Source organism: Sylvia atricapilla, chromosome 5 (assembly GCF_009819655.1).
Source record: "Sylvia atricapilla isolate bSylAtr1 chromosome 5, bSylAtr1.pri, whole genome shotgun sequence".
Classification (NCBI taxonomy): domain Eukaryota; kingdom Metazoa; phylum Chordata; class Aves; order Passeriformes; family Sylviidae; genus Sylvia; species Sylvia atricapilla.
The window spans coordinates 42,519,203-42,539,397 of record NC_089144.1 but is presented as its reverse complement, the minus strand read 5'-3'; the positions used below and the strand labels follow the sequence as shown (position 1 = coordinate 42,539,397).

The 20,195-nt window shown below is 37.3% G+C and overlaps 1 protein-coding gene across 4 annotated transcripts in view; it reads left to right on the top strand.

Moving 5' to 3' along the window:
* The window catches only part of ATP2B1 (ATPase plasma membrane Ca2+ transporting 1), a 61,110-nt gene extending 45,479 nt beyond the window's left edge, over positions 1-15,631 (top strand). Inside the window, exons 13-22 of one of the 4 annotated variants that reach the window (XM_066319260.1) lie at positions 711-890; positions 979-1,066; positions 1,365-1,471; positions 2,639-2,830; positions 3,026-3,239; positions 3,478-3,689; positions 5,557-5,664; positions 7,509-7,691; positions 7,924-8,082; positions 12,274-15,631. In XM_066319260.1, the coding sequence (XP_066175357.1) occupies positions 711-890; positions 979-1,066; positions 1,365-1,471; positions 2,639-2,830; positions 3,026-3,239; positions 3,478-3,689; positions 5,557-5,664; positions 7,509-7,691; positions 7,924-8,082; positions 12,274-12,585 (1,755 nt within the window). In that variant the 3' untranslated portion in view covers positions 12,586-15,631. Of the gene's footprint in view, positions 1-710; positions 891-978; positions 1,067-1,364; positions 1,472-2,638; positions 2,831-3,025; positions 3,240-3,477; positions 3,690-5,556; positions 5,665-7,508; positions 7,692-7,923; positions 8,148-12,273 lie in introns of all 4 variants that reach the window. The other 3 variants (XM_066319261.1, XM_066319263.1, XM_066319262.1) reach the window with 3 other exon arrangements.
* Positions 15,632-20,195: the final 4,564 nt, after the last annotated feature.

Genomic DNA, 20,195 nt, shown 5'->3' with positions numbered 1-20,195 from the left:
TACTTAATGTCACTTATGCTGTGCTACTGAAGCTCTGCACAAACTAATAACTTAAGGTACTTATTGTGCAGGATCTTAGCAAATGAAACAACTTGTTATTTTTTACCACTTGGAGTACTGGGACTTTTGGTTTAGATAAGATTATCCATTGTGCTTGTTACCAGCTTCTCATGGGAATGAAGGAGAGAGGTGAGCTTGTCACTTGAGAACTGAAGAATTTGGCTTGTGGTTGAGTTGTAACATTTTTCAATAGTGAAAGCTTTTATGCCATATGCACATGGAAATTTCGGCTGATCTGTACTATTGTCACTTCACAGTAAAAGTTATGGGTGAAGTAGTTGAGTATGAGCTGTAGTTTATTTCACATGATCACAAGACACAGTGCCACTACTCAGCACAACCTAGTATGTCACGAAGATTTGGTGGTATTTTTGAATACTGCAGTATTTGAAAAATTGCAGGAAGGAGAACAACAGACATAGCAGTGGTACAAAGCCTCCTGCCAGAATTGCAATTTGTGTGGTTTTTAGTAAAAGAATTGTGGTATGCTACTTAATTTTTTTTAATGTTCCATGGCTACAGGCTTTATTTTAAAATAACAGTTATCTTGTACTGAGCCATAAACATTCCTTTCATTCACATAAAATAAATAAATTTATTTTAATAATGCACAGTCTCTGAGCCTGTGGGGTTTTTTTTCTGGCTTACAGGTACCTGATGCAATAAAAAAGTGTCAGCGGGCAGGCATAACTGTACGTATGGTCACTGGTGATAACATTAACACTGCTCGTGCTATTGCATTGAAATGTGGCATTCTGAATCCTGGTGAAGACTTCTTGTGTTTAGAAGGCAAAGACTTTAACAGGAGAATACGCAATGAAAAAGGAGAGGTAAGCATACTGACTCGCTCATCAAGTAGATCAACAGATATTCTAAATCTTCCATGTGTGTAAAATGTAACCAATGCTCTTTCTGCAGATAGAGCAAGAGCGAATAGATAAAATTTGGCCAAAGCTTCGTGTTCTTGCAAGATCTTCTCCCACTGACAAACACACTCTAGTAAAAGGTAGGTAAAAATTCTGAGCTTGTAAGTAAAGCTAATTTTTTTTTTCCACGTGCCTCTAGGAAAAAAAAATAGGACTGAACAATGAGAAATGTCTGTTAAGTTTTTTCCAACTCACTTTTTCTGTTCTGCTTGAGAAATCGAGCCAATAAGAACTTTTTTCAGTGACTCTTGGTTTTGTTGTTCTTTTTTTTTTTCATTTTATGACTGATAAAGACAAAAACTGGGTTTCTCTTTCTGTTTAAGTCTCTGCTGTGTTGTTAATTTAGAACTATAACACTTGTGTGTCATTTTATTTTAGGTATAATTGACAGCACTGTCTTTGACCAGAGGCAAGTTGTAGCAGTAACTGGTGATGGTACCAACGATGGTCCAGCTTTGAAGAAGGCAGATGTTGGATTTGCTATGGTAGGATTTTTTTTTTTTTTTTTTAATCCTCAATATTTTATCAAATCACTTAAGATTAAAGAACCTTGTTTCATGAACCTAGTATACAACTATGTTAATGAAGTCCACATTCCAATGTAACCACACTTTTTTTAATTTGATGTAAAATGTCCTTGTGGCATTCACCATTGAATTAAACTTTAAAAATACAGATTGCCAATTACTTGCAGATTAAGAAATCATTTACACAAAACCTTGTTGCAAACTACTGGAACAGAATACTGAAGATTTCTGAAAGCGGCTTCAGGCTGTAAATAGCATAATATGTGATACGAAATGTGCTTAATCATCTGTGTCCCATTCATGTATACATATTCAAATGTTTCCTGCAGTTGCTGTCTGTGTTCATCTGTGTAAGGAGCTATCTTCTCTAACTGCTTACCTAAATAGCATTTCAAATATACCATATGGTATCTAAAGGTACCTTTTCAAGTGTACACATAGCTGTGCAGGTGACTCATTTCCTTGACAAAATAATATATCAAGAATAAGGATCATTAAATTTCCTATTGAGTTAGTGGGTTTGGAATGCCAAAAGAAAAATAAGGATTTTTGAAGTAGGTGTCTTCAGGCATCATTAAACAGAACACAGCTGTTTGGGTGCTGTAGGAGTCTAGAGGTGCTTAAAATTTAGGAATGTCATGTTGCTTTGCAACTCATTTGCAATGACATTGCATATTCTACTGTTCAATGCTAATGCCCTTCTGCAAAAGGTTTTTGGTAATGTTTATCATCCTACTGTGTCACAAGCACATGTGTTGCCTGCTGCTGGAATCCATACAACAAAATAATTGAACTGTAGCAGTGCACCATCTGGTGGCCTTCAGTTTGAACAGGGTTCAGTAACATTTCTTTAGAGAACTTAACGTGTCTTTACTGTCAAGTCTCAAATTTATATTAAGGTCTTTATTTTAAAGAGAGCATTGATTGGTTTTCATTTTCTCAAGCTTGAGCAGAGCTTTCAAGTAGAACTTATTTCAAAAGGCCTTTGGATGCCTACATTAGAGGAGTCCTTCAGACACTGTGCATCCAAGTGAATGCTGACCAAGGACATAATAGCGACAAAGACATGTAATAAAAAGTCAGTGTATCCTGTTATATTTCATAATGTTTTTCTTTTTCTATCAGGGTATTGCTGGAACAGATGTAGCTAAAGAAGCTTCTGACATTATCCTTACAGACGACAACTTCACCAGTATTGTTAAAGCAGTTATGTGGGGACGAAATGTTTATGACAGCATCTCCAAATTTCTTCAGTTCCAACTTACAGTCAATGTAGTAGCAGTAATTGTTGCTTTTACAGGAGCATGCATAACACAAGTACGTACCAGCTTGTATCAGCTAATAAAGGTTGAAAAAGTCATGATTGATTAATCCTTGAGTTAAAACTTTCACTTAAATAGTAGTCGAAAGAACATAATCCTCTTCTGAATGTGCCAATATTGTATGATAAATTCCTTAAATAGCTGTAATTTCTGCACTTCTATTGGAAGGTTTATGTATCTATCTTTATAGGATTCTCCACTTAAAGCCGTGCAGATGCTGTGGGTAAATCTCATAATGGACACATTAGCTTCTCTTGCCCTGGCAACAGAACCACCCACTGAAGCTCTACTGTTGCGGAAGCCTTATGGTAGAAACAAACCTTTGATTTCTCGTACAATGATGAAGAACATTTTGGGTCATGCATTCTACCAGCTTGTAGTGGTCTTCACTCTCCTGTTTGCTGGTAAGAAAGCTGAGGCTTTGCAAAGTTATTCTGAATGTTGTATAGACTTGTAGTTTTAAAACTGGTTTTTTGTTGATTTTTTTTGTTTTGTTTTGTTTTGTTTGTTTTTGGTGGGTTTTTTTTATTTTGTTTTGTTTTTAGGTGTGTGTGTTGTTTTTGGTTTTGTTTGTTTTTTTTTTTCTGTAGTGTGTGTGTAAAGACACTAATTAAGCTGTTCATAAATGCCTTTTATGTACAGGTGAGAAAATTTTTGATATCGATAGTGGAAGAAATGCACCTCTGCATGCTCCTCCTTCAGAGCATTATACTATAGTATTTAATACATTTGTGATGATGCAGCTTTTTAATGAAATTAATGCCCGAAAGATTCATGGTGAAAGAAATGTTTTTGAAGGAATCTTTAACAACGCTATCTTCTGTTCTATTGTGCTGGGAACATTTGTTGTGCAGGTAAGTAGATTTTTGGACAGTGGGGAGAAAATGCAGTTAGTGCACTAATGTACTTGCTTACCTTGGAAATGTCAATCAACTACTGCCAGAGATCTAATTTCTGTAATGTGGAAAACCTTCAGGGTCAAGCACACAATAAAGTTGTAAGTTCAGCTTGATGGAGTTTTCAGGTAAGACTTCTTTGAAATTGGTAATGCTGGAATGCTATATTTGTAGTTACCTTTTGAATTTTCTGGTTCCTCAATTTTATCTTAGTGTTCTAGTCTCTTGGCAAAATATGAAGAAGTTATACATGTTATCTGTCCATTCACCCCTTGCCCCTTAATCTTATACTATCGACCTGTGTATCTGAATGAGGGTCCATTTAAACAATTATAGAAAAGGTACAACTTCTTTTATTTTCTTAATGAGATTAGGGCACGAATAAGCTTTAGAAATTTAAGTGTCAGTTTTTACCTTACTGGTGCAGAAATCAGTACATAAACCTACTGGTATATATTGTAGAGGTGCTGTTTTAAGTGAAAAAACCTGATGCCTAGGGACCTTTTATTGGGGCACATAGAGGAATTCATAAAAGCTAGTTAGCTAACTCAGTACATGCTAACAAAGGGAATGAAATGATCTTCAGTTGATTAAGTTCACATGGAGTTAAGAATTGCCAATTTAAAACTGAATCTATAGAAAATAGTTTACAAGAAATATTTTCACCCTCTAAATAGCCTTCACTTGAATTAGTCAGAAGAAATAAAAAAAAATCAGCACTACTTAATTACAGAACCCATTTTCATTTTGGATTAAGTTATTTGGAACATATAACCCACATATTAAACTTCTCCTTAGACTTGATAATTCATGAAGTTGATGGAAATCATATCATTTCAAGCACTGGAAACTTATGCACTGTTGCTTCACATTAAGTCAGGGACCTTGCTCTCTTAGGTATAGATTTATGTAGATTACTCTTCTTCAGAAAGCTGCTCCTATTTTTAGGGTTACATATGCAGCAGATTGACTGTTGTGCCACAAAGCCAAACATTTAGAAATTACTCCTGACTGCCACTGTGTTCCCTTTATAAATGTTCCAGACTGAATGCCTTCTCAGCTCCTGATTTGTCATCTCAGTATTTTATTCTGAGTTAATAACAGAAGATACTCTTTGCTTTTTCAGCTGTTAGGTGTCCTATTTAATGTCACCTTTTCATGCCTGCCCTGCTGCTTTGAATTGTTGATTGTCCAGGGCAGACTTTCATGCATATAATTCCTGTGCAGAGAGATACATTCCTAATTAGGGCCCATACAGCTTGTTGTAACAGCTAAGGCAGTAGCAGCTCATTTACTTTAGCTTATGAGATCTCTGCCCCCTTCCCCCAAGATTTACTACAAGATTTAAAGTCTGATATTTAACACTAATGTGATACATAGTAATATTCTGTTAAATTACTTCTGAGATATTTCATGTCTTAGGGATCTATGAATTCTATTAATACAAATTTATGAATCTTGAACCTAGTTCCAAGATGAGTGTTCATAGAAAAAGTAATCACTGTACATTTGTAGCATCAAATACATGCTGTAATCATGAAATTAAGGGGAAAAAAACTACAAGCAAAACTGAGGAGTCAACAACTTTTTATGGGTGTGACATTTGAAGAGTAAATGAGTGGTTCTTGAAATACTGAAAAGCAGAAGAATACGGCCTAGGTTTGGAAACTTGCTCAAACTGCTGAGACAGTGGAAGAATATGCTTAGTAAGATGGGAAATCCCATGTTTTTTTGCAGAGCTGTCTGTTGTGATCTTAAAGCATTAGGGAATTTTCTAGTAACAGGTCACAGATGGATATATGTTTAATTATGCTTTTCTTCACAGATAATTATTGTGCAGTTTGGTGGAAAGCCTTTCAGTTGCTCAGAACTCTCAGTTGAACAGTGGCTGTGGTCCATTTTCCTGGGCATGGGCACACTACTTTGGGGCCAGGTAAACTAGGAATTTTCAAAATGCTAAAGATCTACTTGGAACAGTATACTTTAAATGGAAAAACCAAACACACTGTCTTTAGCATTCAGATCTTTCAAGAGGACTATATGAATATATGAAGACTAACAGTAAATATTAATTAAAACTTATTTGTTCAATAGCTAGAAAATTCTTAGCTGAATATTCCTTCTTCAGAGTGGGTCAATTATTTACATTTCATAACTAGATGCTGTGGCTGCTTTGTTTATCAATTTTTAACTAGAAGCAGCTGTAGTTACCTTTTAAATATGAAATTATATCTTCAGCCAGATATGAGTACCAGAAAATGTGGTAAGAATACAAGATGCAATGAACATGCTAATGTTAAAATATATTCAACTTGGTGCTTAATGGTTTTCTTGAAAAATCAGAATTGCTAAACTTGAAAGTATTTTCTTGATTTAAAAACTTCCTGGAGTAGCAAGAAGTGCAGCAAAACTCAAACCCAACTTTCTTTTTAATCTTCATTTGTATAATTGTGACATAATTGAAAATTCTTCCCACCTATTTAACCATTACATATGGACTTTTATTTCCTTTCCCCTCCCCCCCCCCCGAGTGTCATTACTATTGCATGCACAACAGTGCTTGTAAGCAGCAAGCTTATTTACGTGAAACTTAAGAGCTACAGAGTTTTCTATTATTTAATGACATAGTTGTCTAAACTTTTCATACCACATGAAGAGTTTTCCATTACAGTTTCTTTCCTTCCACTAAGTAAAAGACACTTCATGTTTCACCATAAAATTGATCGGATGAATTTTAGTTGTAAATACATACATAGACATATTCTAATAGTGACTAAGCTTTTAAACAAGGTTTTCTGGAAAATTAATTATTTAATAAATCAAATAGAGTCACTCTGAGGTTTAAAAGTATCCTAGAAGAGAATTGAGATGGCTTGAAATACCTTTGACCCAATGTGTCTTGCAAGGGCAAAGCTTTCCTGCTGCAGTTCATGCTGTTCTAGCATCTCATTAAAGTCAAAGAGCTTTAATTTTCTGAGGATAATAGAAACTGAAGAGTGAGCTGGGAGCATTCATAGTAGCAGTTTCAGCATAAAGGGCTGTTTATCTCGCTTTTGGAGCAGACTTTTTTCCTCTGCAGCTGCAGAAATGGTCTTCTAGGTTTGCGATGATCAAGGAAAGCAGTAGTGGAATTGATCTGGATCTGCTAGATATAATGTACCAAAAGATGACTTCCCTTAACCATATCTAGCTTTTGTTTAATTTAAGATATATAAACTGCTATACACCAAGTAGCAAAGTAACAGTTTGAGATACATATAATTTCAGAAACGCCACTCACCTTGCAAATGGATTGATATCTCCCATGTCACAAATGAATGAATGTCTCTTCTCTATTTCTGAATTAATTATGGTTACTTTAGGTGATGGAGATCCCACTTGAGGTGACACATCATGCTCATCAAACTGATGAAATTCTAAAAGCTCTAGATACAAGTACAATCTACAGGATTAATGGCTTTTGTAGCTTCAGTACTGCTACTTCCTGGTATTGTCAAGCAATGTTAATGTGGAATTCTTTGTCCCTGGCAAGGCTGTTTTGTAGTCCAAGTTTAATTTTGCACCTTGGTTGAGGTAGTAAGTATACTCACAGCTTTGCAGCTATTCAGCTGGAGTGATTGTTTTACATTGATGCACTCATGCCTGTCTATGTAATTTAGTTTTTTCAACTTTGCTAATTGTATGCAGGCTATCTGTTAAAATCTAAGACTGCTGTTAGTCTTTTTTTGTTGTTAAAAAAGAGAATAATCCTGATTTATACATTTCATCCACTGTTAGTTGATTTCAACAATTCCAACCAGCCGACTGAAATTCCTTAAAGAAGCTGGTCATGGAACACAAAAGGAAGAGATTCCTGAAGAAGAACTAGCAGAAGATGTAGAGGAGATTGATCATGCTGAGAGAGAATTGCGTCGTGGTCAGATCTTGTGGTTTAGGGGCCTAAACAGGATACAAACTCAGGTATGGTCTTGAAAAAGGTAGGATGCAGTGGGTGTTATGAGGGAAATCTCTCCATTTTTGACTAAGGTAGCTGTTCTAACTGGTGTGACTGAGACTGTCAAAAGGGGGTATGGATGGATGTGTAATCCCTCAGGGTGCTCTGTTTTCTTCAGCTTTAAATGCAACTCTTGCCTGTGTATCTGCTCTGTTTTTAAAAAGTGCCTTTTTTTTCTTTACTTTTTGTGTGTTATAGATGGGATGGTCCTTTCTCTTGTTCTCTCTCTCTCTTGCTGAGCAAGCTGTCACAATCTCTGATTCCTTGCAGATGGATGTAGTGAATGCTTTCCAGAGTGGAAGTACCATTCAGGGGGCTCTAAGGCGGCAACCCTCCATCGCCAGCCAGCACCATGATGTAACAAATATTTCTACCCCTACACATGTAGTGTTTTCCTCTACTACTGCTTCTACTACTGTGGGGTGTGAGTGTGTGTTCCTAAAGTGCATGAAATTAACATTTCCTAATTCACGTACCTAACGTTTCTCATTTTCTCCTTAGTACTTAAAATCATCGTTCAGGCTTTTATAGAGCTCTTCCACAAAGTGGAGTCCTCAAGACTTTTTTTTCTTAGAGGGCTGAGAACAGGTGGAACAATTTCAACAAAAGACTTTATTGCGAAAGCTGTGAGCCTGCACATCCTGTGCCTTCATCCATTCGTGTACAGACGGATTTTTAAGATAAAAAGGGAAAACTGTTGTAAATTTTCGAGTATATGCCTCTTAGGGTGACTTGCATTGAATAAGTGAATTAACTGTATAATCATGGACCAGGTCAACAAAAATAGATCTCTTGCACTGCAGCACAAACAATACTTTAGTATGAAAGCTGATTCGGAAGCAAATGGTATGTTGAAGATATGAATGTAGTTAGAACATGGAGTACTAAATACATTTTCTTTGTAGCCTGTAAGGAACTTATGAATCTCCGCTTTCATTGGACCTTATTTACTGAATAACAATTTTTTCAACATCAGGATTCAGATGGCGAAACAAGGCTTCTAAAATGCATACAAGTCAGAAGAATATGAAGTAGCTAATAAAAAAGGAAAAAAGTTTTAAGTATTAAATGCCAAAACTTTCATTCGACTCTGAAGAATTCTTTTTTCCTCTCTAGGTTCTTCTGGGAGCAGTTAATAAGCCATCTCTGAAAGTGAAGTTTGTCTCACCTCAATTCTACCCTCTCTATATTATGCTCTAAGTGGCATTTCAGTTTCAGCCTTCCTCTCTGTAGAGGCTGGAGATTTATTTACTCTTGGATGTAGGTCTAAACTCTGGAGCCAGAAGATGCATAGTAGTTGTAGTTGAATACTGATAGCCAATATCTTGTTCAGAGTTTTCCATCTTAATATATGTTTAACTTTCTTCTCTAACTTCCTAGAGACGGGTTAAATAATTGATTTTTTTTAATAACTCTGAGAGGGCTTCTTCTCCTCCTTCCCCTCCCTGCTTAAACTTACAGATTACCACATGGATGAAGACCCTTAATTTCAGGAGCTGTCTTAAGTGAAATGGTCTCTTCATATTTATTTTTAAAATTTATTTTTTATTTTTGGGGTCAGCCAGAATTCATCTGTGAGCTTGCACAAGTATTTACCCTGTATTTGTTCTCCAATGGTGAGACAGGTATTTCCCTACTACTTTGCAATCGTACTGAGAAGCTCAGCTCACAAATTTGCATGCCTCAAGAACACAAAATGAAAAGTAGATTTAACACTTAAGGATGCACAGGATTGCATCTCCTAGTTAAAATGCTAATTAGTAACCTGTATCCCTAACTACACTCCAGAACATTAATTAGACATTCAGAATTCTCTAGAGAGCAATGTCATTCCATGCTGCTATTTGAGCAGAATCTACTGGGCACTGCAGCATCTCATTGCATCAAATGACCAATGCAGATACAGAGCTACCATTGCAGAGAGCTAGTTCTTAATCCTCACTATTACAGTCTCCTGCTACACCCTCTAGAAGAATAACTTTTTAGAAGTTATATAAAAGTTAATATAGATTAATGGGAAGCACATGTGTTATTGTCTCTTTTTTGGAGCAGCTTGTTGGAAAATAGTTCCTATGAAGCAAGGTTGCAACCCTTGAGCAGCCATCTGGTTAGGAGGATTTGGAGTGCCAACTGCATTCCTTGCTATTCTGGTACTAATATGAGGAAGGCCTGATGACAGTATGAATTACTTTTAACAAATTGTCTTGTTTGCACCTCACTTACATGATTTATTTATAGTTATTCCTCTAGTTTAATTATCATGAATAGTTGAAAATAGAGCCTTGAAAACACTAGATTTTCCCTTTTAAAGTGCTGAAAGTTTGATTCCTGCCTTTGTGGCTGGACTCTAAAGGTCCTGGGCTTCCTGTAGTTTTTAGTCCACTTCTGTAGTATGCATTCTGCATAGGAACCAAGCCTTTGTTGTGGGTATGCATATATTCTATGATAATTACAGCTGTCCTCTTAAGCCACAATTGTTTTTTTGTTGCTGCTGATGTTTTAAATTCTCATCTGTAAGCAATGAAAAAACAGGCCCATGAGACATTCATATTTCATTTTGCCACATAAATGGCACAGTGGGATGCATCATGCCAAATAAAGTCATTGCAAACTTTCAGTCTGGCATTGTCACTGCTAATTTTCTTGGTAAGTGCCAAGACAGTTGGGGCAGCTGGCTGGACTTGTTTAAACCTTGTGCCAGCTCCCTGACAGCATGCTCAATTTTTTTCAAGCAATGAACAGTAAACTACTAGTTGCTGTTGTAATCTTTTCTCCAGCACATTCACTTTCTTTTCCATCCTCCCCTTACTGGCAGTTATGTCCTCCCCCTCGATCATGTGCCTCATCCCTCTCTCATGTCACCTTATTCCCTGTGCCCTCTTCCCTTGCCTCCATGGTTAATTGGTCTCAGCACGTACTTGTAGTATAAAAATGGGGACATGATCGCTTTGGAGTAAAATTCTTTGTGCAAGTGGTCTGAGGGAGCAGAGGAAAACGATGCTACTTCCAGAGGTCAAAGAACACAGTTGGGACATGAGACTTTCTCATGTACAGTGGTTCTGCCTAACCAATTTGATTTAACACATTGCTTTTTGAAGAGCCCTTCTCTCTTTACAGTGAACTTCCCTGACATCTTAGCCTTTTTGAAGTCTCTGCTCTTGATCTGCTTGACCTTCCAGCTTCATTCCTTCACCTGGAAGTCACTTTATTTTTTCCTGCTGAGAAACTCTGGAAGCACTAGTCATGATGTATTTCTCAGCTTGAAACAAGTCATCTTGGATGCGCTAAAAAAAGCTTTAAATTTCACTTGCTGTTTGTAACAGCAAGTTCTTGTTTATTATAGAGTTGCTCTACTGCTTACTATTTATACTATTTCACAGTGCTTTGCCGGAGACTTGCTCAGGGTAGGGATGTTGAGAATTGAGTCAACAGTGGGGGAAACCGTCTCGGGAAAAGTGTTGGATAAATCAGTCAATAACTTCTGCCTCACCTTACTTGTTTTATCAGCTCAAGAATGAATCCTGAGTTTCTCTAGTTGGTCAGGGAAACAAGGGGCATGAGAAAGGGGGGGTGTGGGCAGCTGGTTTCATCATTCAAATAATATTCAGAAAGCTTAAATTCAAGTCAGCCTGGACATGCACAGTTTGTGGAACAAAGCTGTACTCTCTTATGTATATATAATTTTACTATGGAAGGTTTATTTATGAATTCTGTTAGCTTAGCTTTTTGGGTCAAAAAATATTAAACAACAAAAAGACACAAAACAGTCCTTAGCCTGGGAATTGTGTCCATGAATTCAATGTAAATTGAAGACTCACGCAAAGGCTGATCATCCTGCTTATTCTCATACTCGGTGCTGCTTTAGTAGCCTCTTCAAAGTTACAACCTGTCCTGGCTACTAAACTGTACAATACAGTATCCAATTTCCTAGTTCTGGTCTTAAGTTTCCAAAGCACTGTTCACTAAGGAGCTTTCTCTAGAGTGGTAAATGGCTATATACTCGAATATTTACAGCTGTTACAGCGGTATCCTTTTTTGCATGACTTTGTAAATGTTCGTTCATTGTGACATTGGCTTACACTTGCTTGGCTTTTCCATAGTCAGTTGACAGCCTAATTCCTAGCATGAGAATTAGTGGCCCTTTTATCCCCCAACTTATTTTCAGCCTCTCCCTTCCTTCCCTCCCTCCAATCTCACCCAAATATTCAAGAAAACACTCATTGAAATTTATTTAATTTTTGAATAAGTAAATATTAGTTGGCTTCACTTCTGAAAAATGCTTAGCCCATGTTAAGTAATTCTAGTGCCATGTCTGAATTTTAGGGCCCTTCAGCTTTTTGCAGTACTTTCACAAGTTTTATTCTTACTGTTTAGACTGGCAGTGCTCTACTGAAATGCTCTTCATTTTTTACAGTTTATTGCAAGTTCCACTGCATCATACAAGTTTGATTCACTCATGTCTAGCTGTTTGTGGATTCAAGCTCATAAGAACCATGCCATTATCAATAAACCTGTAGCATTTTAACGATATTTTTTCTTTGTTTACAGATCCGAGTGGTGAATGCATTTCGTAGCTCCTTGTATGAGGGGCTAGAGAAACCTGAGACACGAAGTTCAATTCACAATTTTATGACGCATCCTGAGTTTAGAATAGAAGATTCCGAGCCTCATATTCCCCTTATTGATGATACTGATGCTGAAGATGATGCTCCAACAAAACGCAACTCTAGTCCCCCTCCCTCTCCCAATAGAAATAACAATGCGGTTGACAGTGGAATTCACCTTACAACAGACAAGAACAAGTCTGCTACCTCTTCATCCCCAGGGAGCCCACTACATAGTTTGGAAACATCACTCTGATTGTAAGCTGAATGTTAACACACTAGCTGCATTGTAAAGAAATTGAAACTGGGTCTCTTCACACATTATGATGGACAAGATGATAATTCTTGTCTTGGACTTCAACAGAAGAAACACTTGTACGAATGTAGATTTATTTTTTTAAAAAAAGCTTTCTGCCAGACTGGAGGGTGCTTTTCTGGGGGTGGGAGTAATAATGAACTCTGACAGATAAACAGTAACTCAGCAAAAGTGACCTGTGGATCATCTGTTGTACTAAGAATGGTCCTGAAGAGTGTGTTAGCAGAGCTTTAGTTTATCATGATCCTTTTCTGAGGGGAAAGCTGGGAAGGGCAAGGAGGCCCTGGATCATTGAATTGATACTTTAATTTCTGCTGTTGGCTGTTAATAATTTGGATTATTTATGTTTATAAATGATACAGATCTGTTTACAAGGTTTGTAGATACTTTTTTGTTCCTGTTCATAGATGGGAAGCTTCCTTATAAATGATGCAGAGAAGACAAAAAAAACAAAACAAAAAAACCAAAAAAACTAGTCCTTCAAATACTGCTGTATTTTCAGGAAAAGGGTGTTTCTATTGAAACTGTACTAAATTTTGCCTGCAATTTACCTTGTTAAATATTGTAGATAAATTGCTACTACTAATAGCCAAATAGATAACACTAATGCTTTGTAAAAACATGAGCAGTGGTGTTCTAATGAAGTTATGGCCTCTGTCCTAATTAGTTTCTTAAATACATTTACTACTTAATGGTTTTGAAACAACTGTTTAATTTTTAAAAATTTTGAGAAACTTAATTAATAACTTTTGTTCAGAACTTAGTAGGATTGTTTAATGCAGGACATCAATACGTGATGGAACTTGCTTGAAATATTTCTGTTATCTCGGGCAAAATGGATTAAATCAAAATACATCAGAATCTTAGTCCTTTGTTTTTGTCTAATCATGTTAGTTTAGTGCTGTCTTGGTGAACTGTGAGTGGAACTGTGATTTTTTTCTAATCTATAGAATCCTTCATGCAGCATGAGGGCTGTTGGCATTTTGAAAGGTCGTTAGTGGATAGCATACATGTTCTCCTTTTTGTTTTTGAAACTTGTTTGTAAACATGAATAAATCTGCCCTTTTGTTAAAATAAAATTGCAGCAATGATTTCTTACAGATTTTTTTTTCTCAGCTCCTTCACTGGAAATACAGAAAGTACTCTTCTGTGTTACTGCTTACCTTTAAACTGCAATTTCAAGATGGTAACAGCCCCACTCCAAATAGCTCTTTGGGTAAATGGAATCATGGTGGCTGCCTCCAGAATGAATGTAAGTTAAGGTACTCAAAAGTCTTCACTGAGTCAAAAGGATACTCCTGGGGAATTCATAGATCTGCCTGAAATTGCGAGACTTACTGTGAGTACCATGTAATGAATGTATCCCTGACTGCTTAAGTGAGGGGAGACTGAGAACTGACAAAGCATAGGTGAAATGCACCAGAACTGATCGACTAGAGATTGACTGAAGAAGTTATGGTCTGCCTCTGTTGTATTGTTCAGACAGCGAAGGATGCTGAAACAATAGTTGGTCTGGCACTTCCTCATGTTTTCTAGGTCAAATACCACTTAAAAGAGCAACAGAAGACATGATTTGTAAGATTTTCTTTTTCCAGCTCTGTATTATTTAAAATAGCAATCCTGTTTTGTCAAATAATCTAGAATTATGGACATTTTTTTAAAGTGGTCCCTTCAAAGGACTGCAAGAATTAAGTTGGTAATGAGGAAGGAAATAATACTAGAGCTAACTGCAGAAATGAGCAGGTTGGTAAGCTCAAGCACATCTTTCCCATGTGGTGGGGTACATGCATGCTTGGGGTTGTCCTTTAGTGGATATTGTTCAACCTGTGGCACTGTATCCCACTGTCAACCACTCCTGAATTCCATCTTTTCTATTGTACTTCAGTAAATACACTGAATTCTCTAGGCAAGGGGGTTGAGGGTGGGGGGTTGCACTTGACACTTTGTATAGTAATTTCTCCCACATGTTTCTAGCACTTTTCTTACATCATAGTTCTTATCTAGAGTGCTTGGGGGGGAGGGGGAGTCAGTTTTTATGTAAGCTATTTTCTCTTTACTACAAAGTCAGATAAGCATTGGCTTTAAATAAAGGGAGCTTTCTTTATCTGTGAAGTACACTGCCATGTGGAAAAGTATCTTCATTTAACTTCATTAATGAGTAATGGTTTGACTTCATTTCAAAACAGACTTTATTTTCCCCTCTTCTCTAGATGTGATCATGACTGCATGTTATCTTTTGGAATAAAATCTACACTTAAGCCTTTTGTGGGGGGTGGGAGGGTGAATGTAGGCTTTGTACATCGCTGGTCCCTCTTGATTCTGTTAACATCAGTGTGCTGTCCTTACAGGAAACTTCCTTACAGAAATAAGGAAAAGTTGTTTAAGGGGGGGGGGTATGCTTTCTTTGTGATCTAAAGAAATCATAATATTGCCTAGATTATGAAATGGTTTTCACTAAACTCATGAGGCCTTCATTGCCTTTCTGGTTGTAAGGTTTACTTGTCATTTTTCTTGTAACTGAAATAAATAAAAGTGCTGTTCATCTCAGTCTGTATGGGGACTGAAATTCTTGAATGTCAGTACAGTACTGATTTAAACCTGAAATGCACACCAATTCTATAAAACAGCTCTAGCTACAATATTACACTCATTTGCTTTCAAGAGGGTCACAGTTGAGCAATAGTGACTTTAAACATAAACTAGACTGACTACTATTTGGAGTGGCTTAAAATGTGGTTTCCTGGGTGGGATGTCTGTGTAGTTGTGAATATGTTAGAACACCTCATCTTGGCTCTGAAGGAGGGCTGAAAATGGTAATGCAAGAGAACTCATTTTTTTTCTGCATTGGCCTTAACAGGAAGAGGAAAATGCTGCATCATGGAGTAGTCTGGAGAGAATAACGGCAACAAATGCCTTAATGCTAAATGAGTGGGTAAATGCAGGGGTCTGTAGCAAGGACAAGCAGCCAAAAAAAAAAAAGAAATAACATTCTTGGAGGCGTTCTTAGAATAACAACAAATTTTCCAATGTGTTTTGCGGTAAGCAAGCAAATGTAATATTCATGGAAGGATAACTTGTGTATACTGAGTGTTGGAAAGTGATTCCAAAGGCCTCCTAAGTTCAATTTCTACTGCTAGTAGTTCTAGCCACTGCAGAGCTCTAGAATAATCCAGATCATAGTAAGTATTAAATAAATTAAAGTAGAATATTTTTATGTCTGTACAACTTTTCTAATGCAAGTACTTGGTTTTAAGGAGCTGCTGCTTTTTTCTACCTGCACCATCTCCCCCAGCAGTGCATCTCTCCTGATCTTACAGATTTCAAGCCCTCGCTGAAGTACCTTAACTTTCTGGATGAGCCTGGCCAGCATGAAGGGTCCAGCTCCAATTTATCTCCAGACTGATTAGGCCTGCTTATTCAGGGCTATGTCATGAGAAAGTCTGGGCCAGAATTCAGAGCCTTAGAGCTGTTCCTGCCAATCTTCTCCCCTGAACTGGTATGCAGAAATACCTAACCACCTTCCTCAGGAGTTTGCAGCATCCACCAAGGAGATATGACTTAGTCTCAAAAACAGAGGCCTCCTACAGGTACTACTTGTCCCTTGTGCTCAGAGATGAGGGTTTGCTAAGAAAATGATGGGATGGGCTTGGACAACTGAAAAAAGATAGCATGTAAAAGCTCACTGGATAATAACTCTATTACTGTTATGTATACCTAGAGTTTTCTGCAAAATCTATACAATTATAATCTTGAAAAGTGTTCCTTGACTTGCCCCAGATAGAAGATGGTGGGAATCTAAACTTGCAAAAATAACTAACAGGAGTATTTCTGGTGGAAGTGTACATTCTGGAATACTGGAACATCATCTCACATTCTGGTGTAAAGACAAATGTCAATACAAACCTGAAGCAGCAACTGCTCACTAAAATAGGAATATGCATTCAGTATCCCTTTGAGCCCTTGCAAACATAGCAGCATCTAACTATTCTGAACATCTTCATCTGCTTTCCTAGGCTGACTCTCTTGCAGGGTATGAAGCTGAATTATGCTGAAAGACTTGTAGGTATGATCATGCAGAAAACTTTTCAATGTCTTCCTCCTTGGCAAAGGCACAGTCTTGGATTCACTCTATGGCAACTGCTCAGACACAGAATGAATACTGTCTTTTCCTGTATTTCCAGTCTCTTGTAGAGAATCAGAATGTACAGTTCAAATGCTTTGTGTGAAAATCCTCCCGAAGCTTTTTATTTAAGATACAATAAAATACTCTATAAAACAAAGCCACTATATAAATAAACCCTAGAAGATATTGGTTATAATCCTTGACAATTTCAGTTCTACAAATATAGGATTTAACTTGACTTTCTCAGTTTTTCAAAAGTTGGTTGCTCTGATGGCTGTTAGGTACAAAGCCTCTTCAATTATGACCTAAGGTTATGTCCTGAAGGTAAGCCTGTATTTGGCAGATTTTTTGTGGGGAAATACATATCTTATTTTGAATACTGTGCTGGCAGCTACTGCATAGTGTTTCGTGCTATGTATTTGAGGAGAAAATCTGCAAAATAAACAATTTAGACAATTCAGATCCATGCAGTTGGACCTGTCAAAGGATACGTGAGTTGGGCACAGAATGCACGCAATAGGAAATTCTTTGAACTAATATTTTGGTAGAAACCAGGATTTTGTTTTGGACAACATTGTTTTAGAGATGGGAAGATTTCTCTTCAATCACTTGCCATATATTGGCCATTAATATTCTGATCAGTGCAACATTTTAATTCAGTGAGGACCATAATTCAAAAAGCATTCCAATAAAAAGAAAAGGTACTTTTTGTCATATATTAATCACCCCAAAACATGATCCATTCTTAGCTTCTTTCCTTTTGCCAAATCAACTAGGCTCTGTTCTCATAAATCTAGCAGTATAGAATGAATATATGAATATATATATGAATTACAACTTGGTGTCACCTACCTGTCTTCCCCATTCCAGCCTGCCAAAGGATGATTGTAGAGGATCAGTGAAGGACAGGAGGGTGTAAGATATGCAGTTGTGGATTTGTCTCCTTTATCCTATGTCTGTCTTGGCTTTTGATCTTTTCTTCCGCTGTCTTCTTCAAGACCTCACCACTCTCAGTAAACTGTGAGAGTACTTTTTATATGGTAGAATTTGTCTGTGCTGTAGCCCAGAGCAATTCATAGGACAGCTCTTTCAATAAGATCTATGGAAAGAACTGGCTTTGGAAAAAGAAAGAATAAGAGAGACAGACAGATTTTTTCTCAATTAGAAAAACAAAGTATGAGTTTCATTATGAAGTTTTTAACCCCAAAAGAATTTGCAGACCAAATCTCACCAGAATGGCTTGGCTGGTTACTTAGTCCATAAAGATTCTATAAAGCACATCATGTCTTAACAGAACATAGCTAAATTGATGCCATTATAAGAAATTATTTTCTGATTGTCCCAGCCAGTCAAAAGTGATAGCAAATGAAACTGCCTGAACAGAAGAAAACACAGAGAGGTTAGGGAGTCTTCATCCTTGGAGACACTATGGAACTCACTTAGACACAGCCCTGAGCAACCTGATGTAGCTGATGCTGCTTTTAGCAGGCGTTTGGAGTAGATAACCTGCAGCAGCCCTTGCTAACCTTAGTAATTCTGTGATCCTGAAATTCTAGAGCAGGAGGTGTGATTCTATTGTGTTTCTTCATTATCCTCATGGATATTATTTCTATACATAGATGGATTTCAATTAAGACATCAGTAGCTGAAATTATCAATCCTGAGGCAAAGCAAGAAAGCAACAGACTATTTTCTTCCTCTTCTCTAAAGTTTACCTGACCAAAAGGCCTGCTGATATTTTCCTGCTGTAATGCTTACCGTGATAGCAGAGCTTAGATCACTTCTGCTCTAATAAACCTTTTGGAACTGACTGTCTGTAGTTCATAGGAAAGCCCACAGATTTTAACATGATCTCTAGAAAGCTACAGACCTGTGGAAATCAGCTTCTCCTCAGGGAAAGGATTTCTCATTCTGTTATTTGCCTCTTTCAGGTGTAGAAAAAAAATATGTAGCTGTTTTTAAACAAGATTAATCTCTAGCTTATCTGAAGATGTGTGTGGTTTCATTGCTGTGATCTCTATTTAGGACTGTCTTGGAAGAACTTGGTCCTTTTTCTCAAAGTTACTCTTATGTTTTTATTCTGGTTTCAAGTGTTTAAGGCCAGCTTCTAAAAAAAGAAGGTTCTTTTTGCAGGCATATAAAGTTGATGAAAATTATATTATTCTAACGGATCAAGACAAAGAGCACTGCAAAGTATGTTTATAGTTATAAAAGACTATAATTTACACAGAAGACTGAAATATGGGGATACACTCATGCATGCTATCATATACTTAATTTGAAATATTGCACTTGGAATCAATCCAAGTCCAACAGTCAAGCCATAGGTAGCAATTTCTAAACTGACTACATTTGGCATATTGCCAAATAAAACAGATGCACTTTTGTGGCTTTCTTGCCTTGTTTTAGTTTTGTAAGTCTTAAGACTGTGCTGAAACTCAGAAATCAGGCCTTAGGGGAAACTTCATGGAAAAAAAATATTTAGGTACTAAGTGCCATAATAAAATTATACAGCTTAAGTGGTTTGCTTTTGTGTTGTGAAATGAAAAGGCTTATCCATTTCTAAGAAGATTTGTTATTTTTCTGTTCACGCCTGTTGGTCTACCATCGCCAAGCTTTTGAACAAACTTAGACACCTCTCAAAGAGCATCTCCTGGTGTTGAGGATCTCTTTTGCTACTCCAGCAGGGAGCATAGACAAGTTCAACTTTTAATATCTATACAGTCAGCCTTGTTGGCTTTCCAGCAAAACTGTAGCTTTTATAAGCAAACTGCTCCACCTCATTGCAGGCATGTGATTGGGTTGCAACTGAGCCCTTCACAGAGTAGCGTTGCAATATGTGATGCTGGCCCAGGTTACCACTCCTTTCTTCCTGCAGCGCTCCTATTTAAACAGCTTTGTGAGAGTGTGGTCAACAACACCAGAACCACTTCTGGGTAAACTGCTGCTGCAAGCTGGTGGTGTGGAGTGGTCTCTGCTCAGCAAAAACTCACAGATGTGCTCCCCCTGTGACTCCTGCTGCCCAGTTTAGAGCTCGAGGAACTAACAACCACGGCACTGTAGATGAAGGAAGTAGGAATTGAAATGGGAGAGCAGAAGGAAAGATATGAGCAATGAGAAGGTTTGTGACAACTTTTGGGGAAGGAAAGCAGGGTAACAGGGTAGGAGTAAGAAGAGCAAAAAGCATTAATATACAAGTTGAAAAGCATGTGTTTTAAAGCAGATTCATCCAGCTTGAGGCACTAATGTCAGGAGCACTACATCCGACATCTACTTATGCTAGAGTATTTCACTCACCTTTACTTCTTGTTTTGGCTGGGAGAAGAACCAGTGATGATCTGTGTTGTGAATCTGAATACCAAAATTTGACTACCACTATGGATCACTCTAGGATTTCACACAAGTGATGATAGGTTTGAGGGAGCAT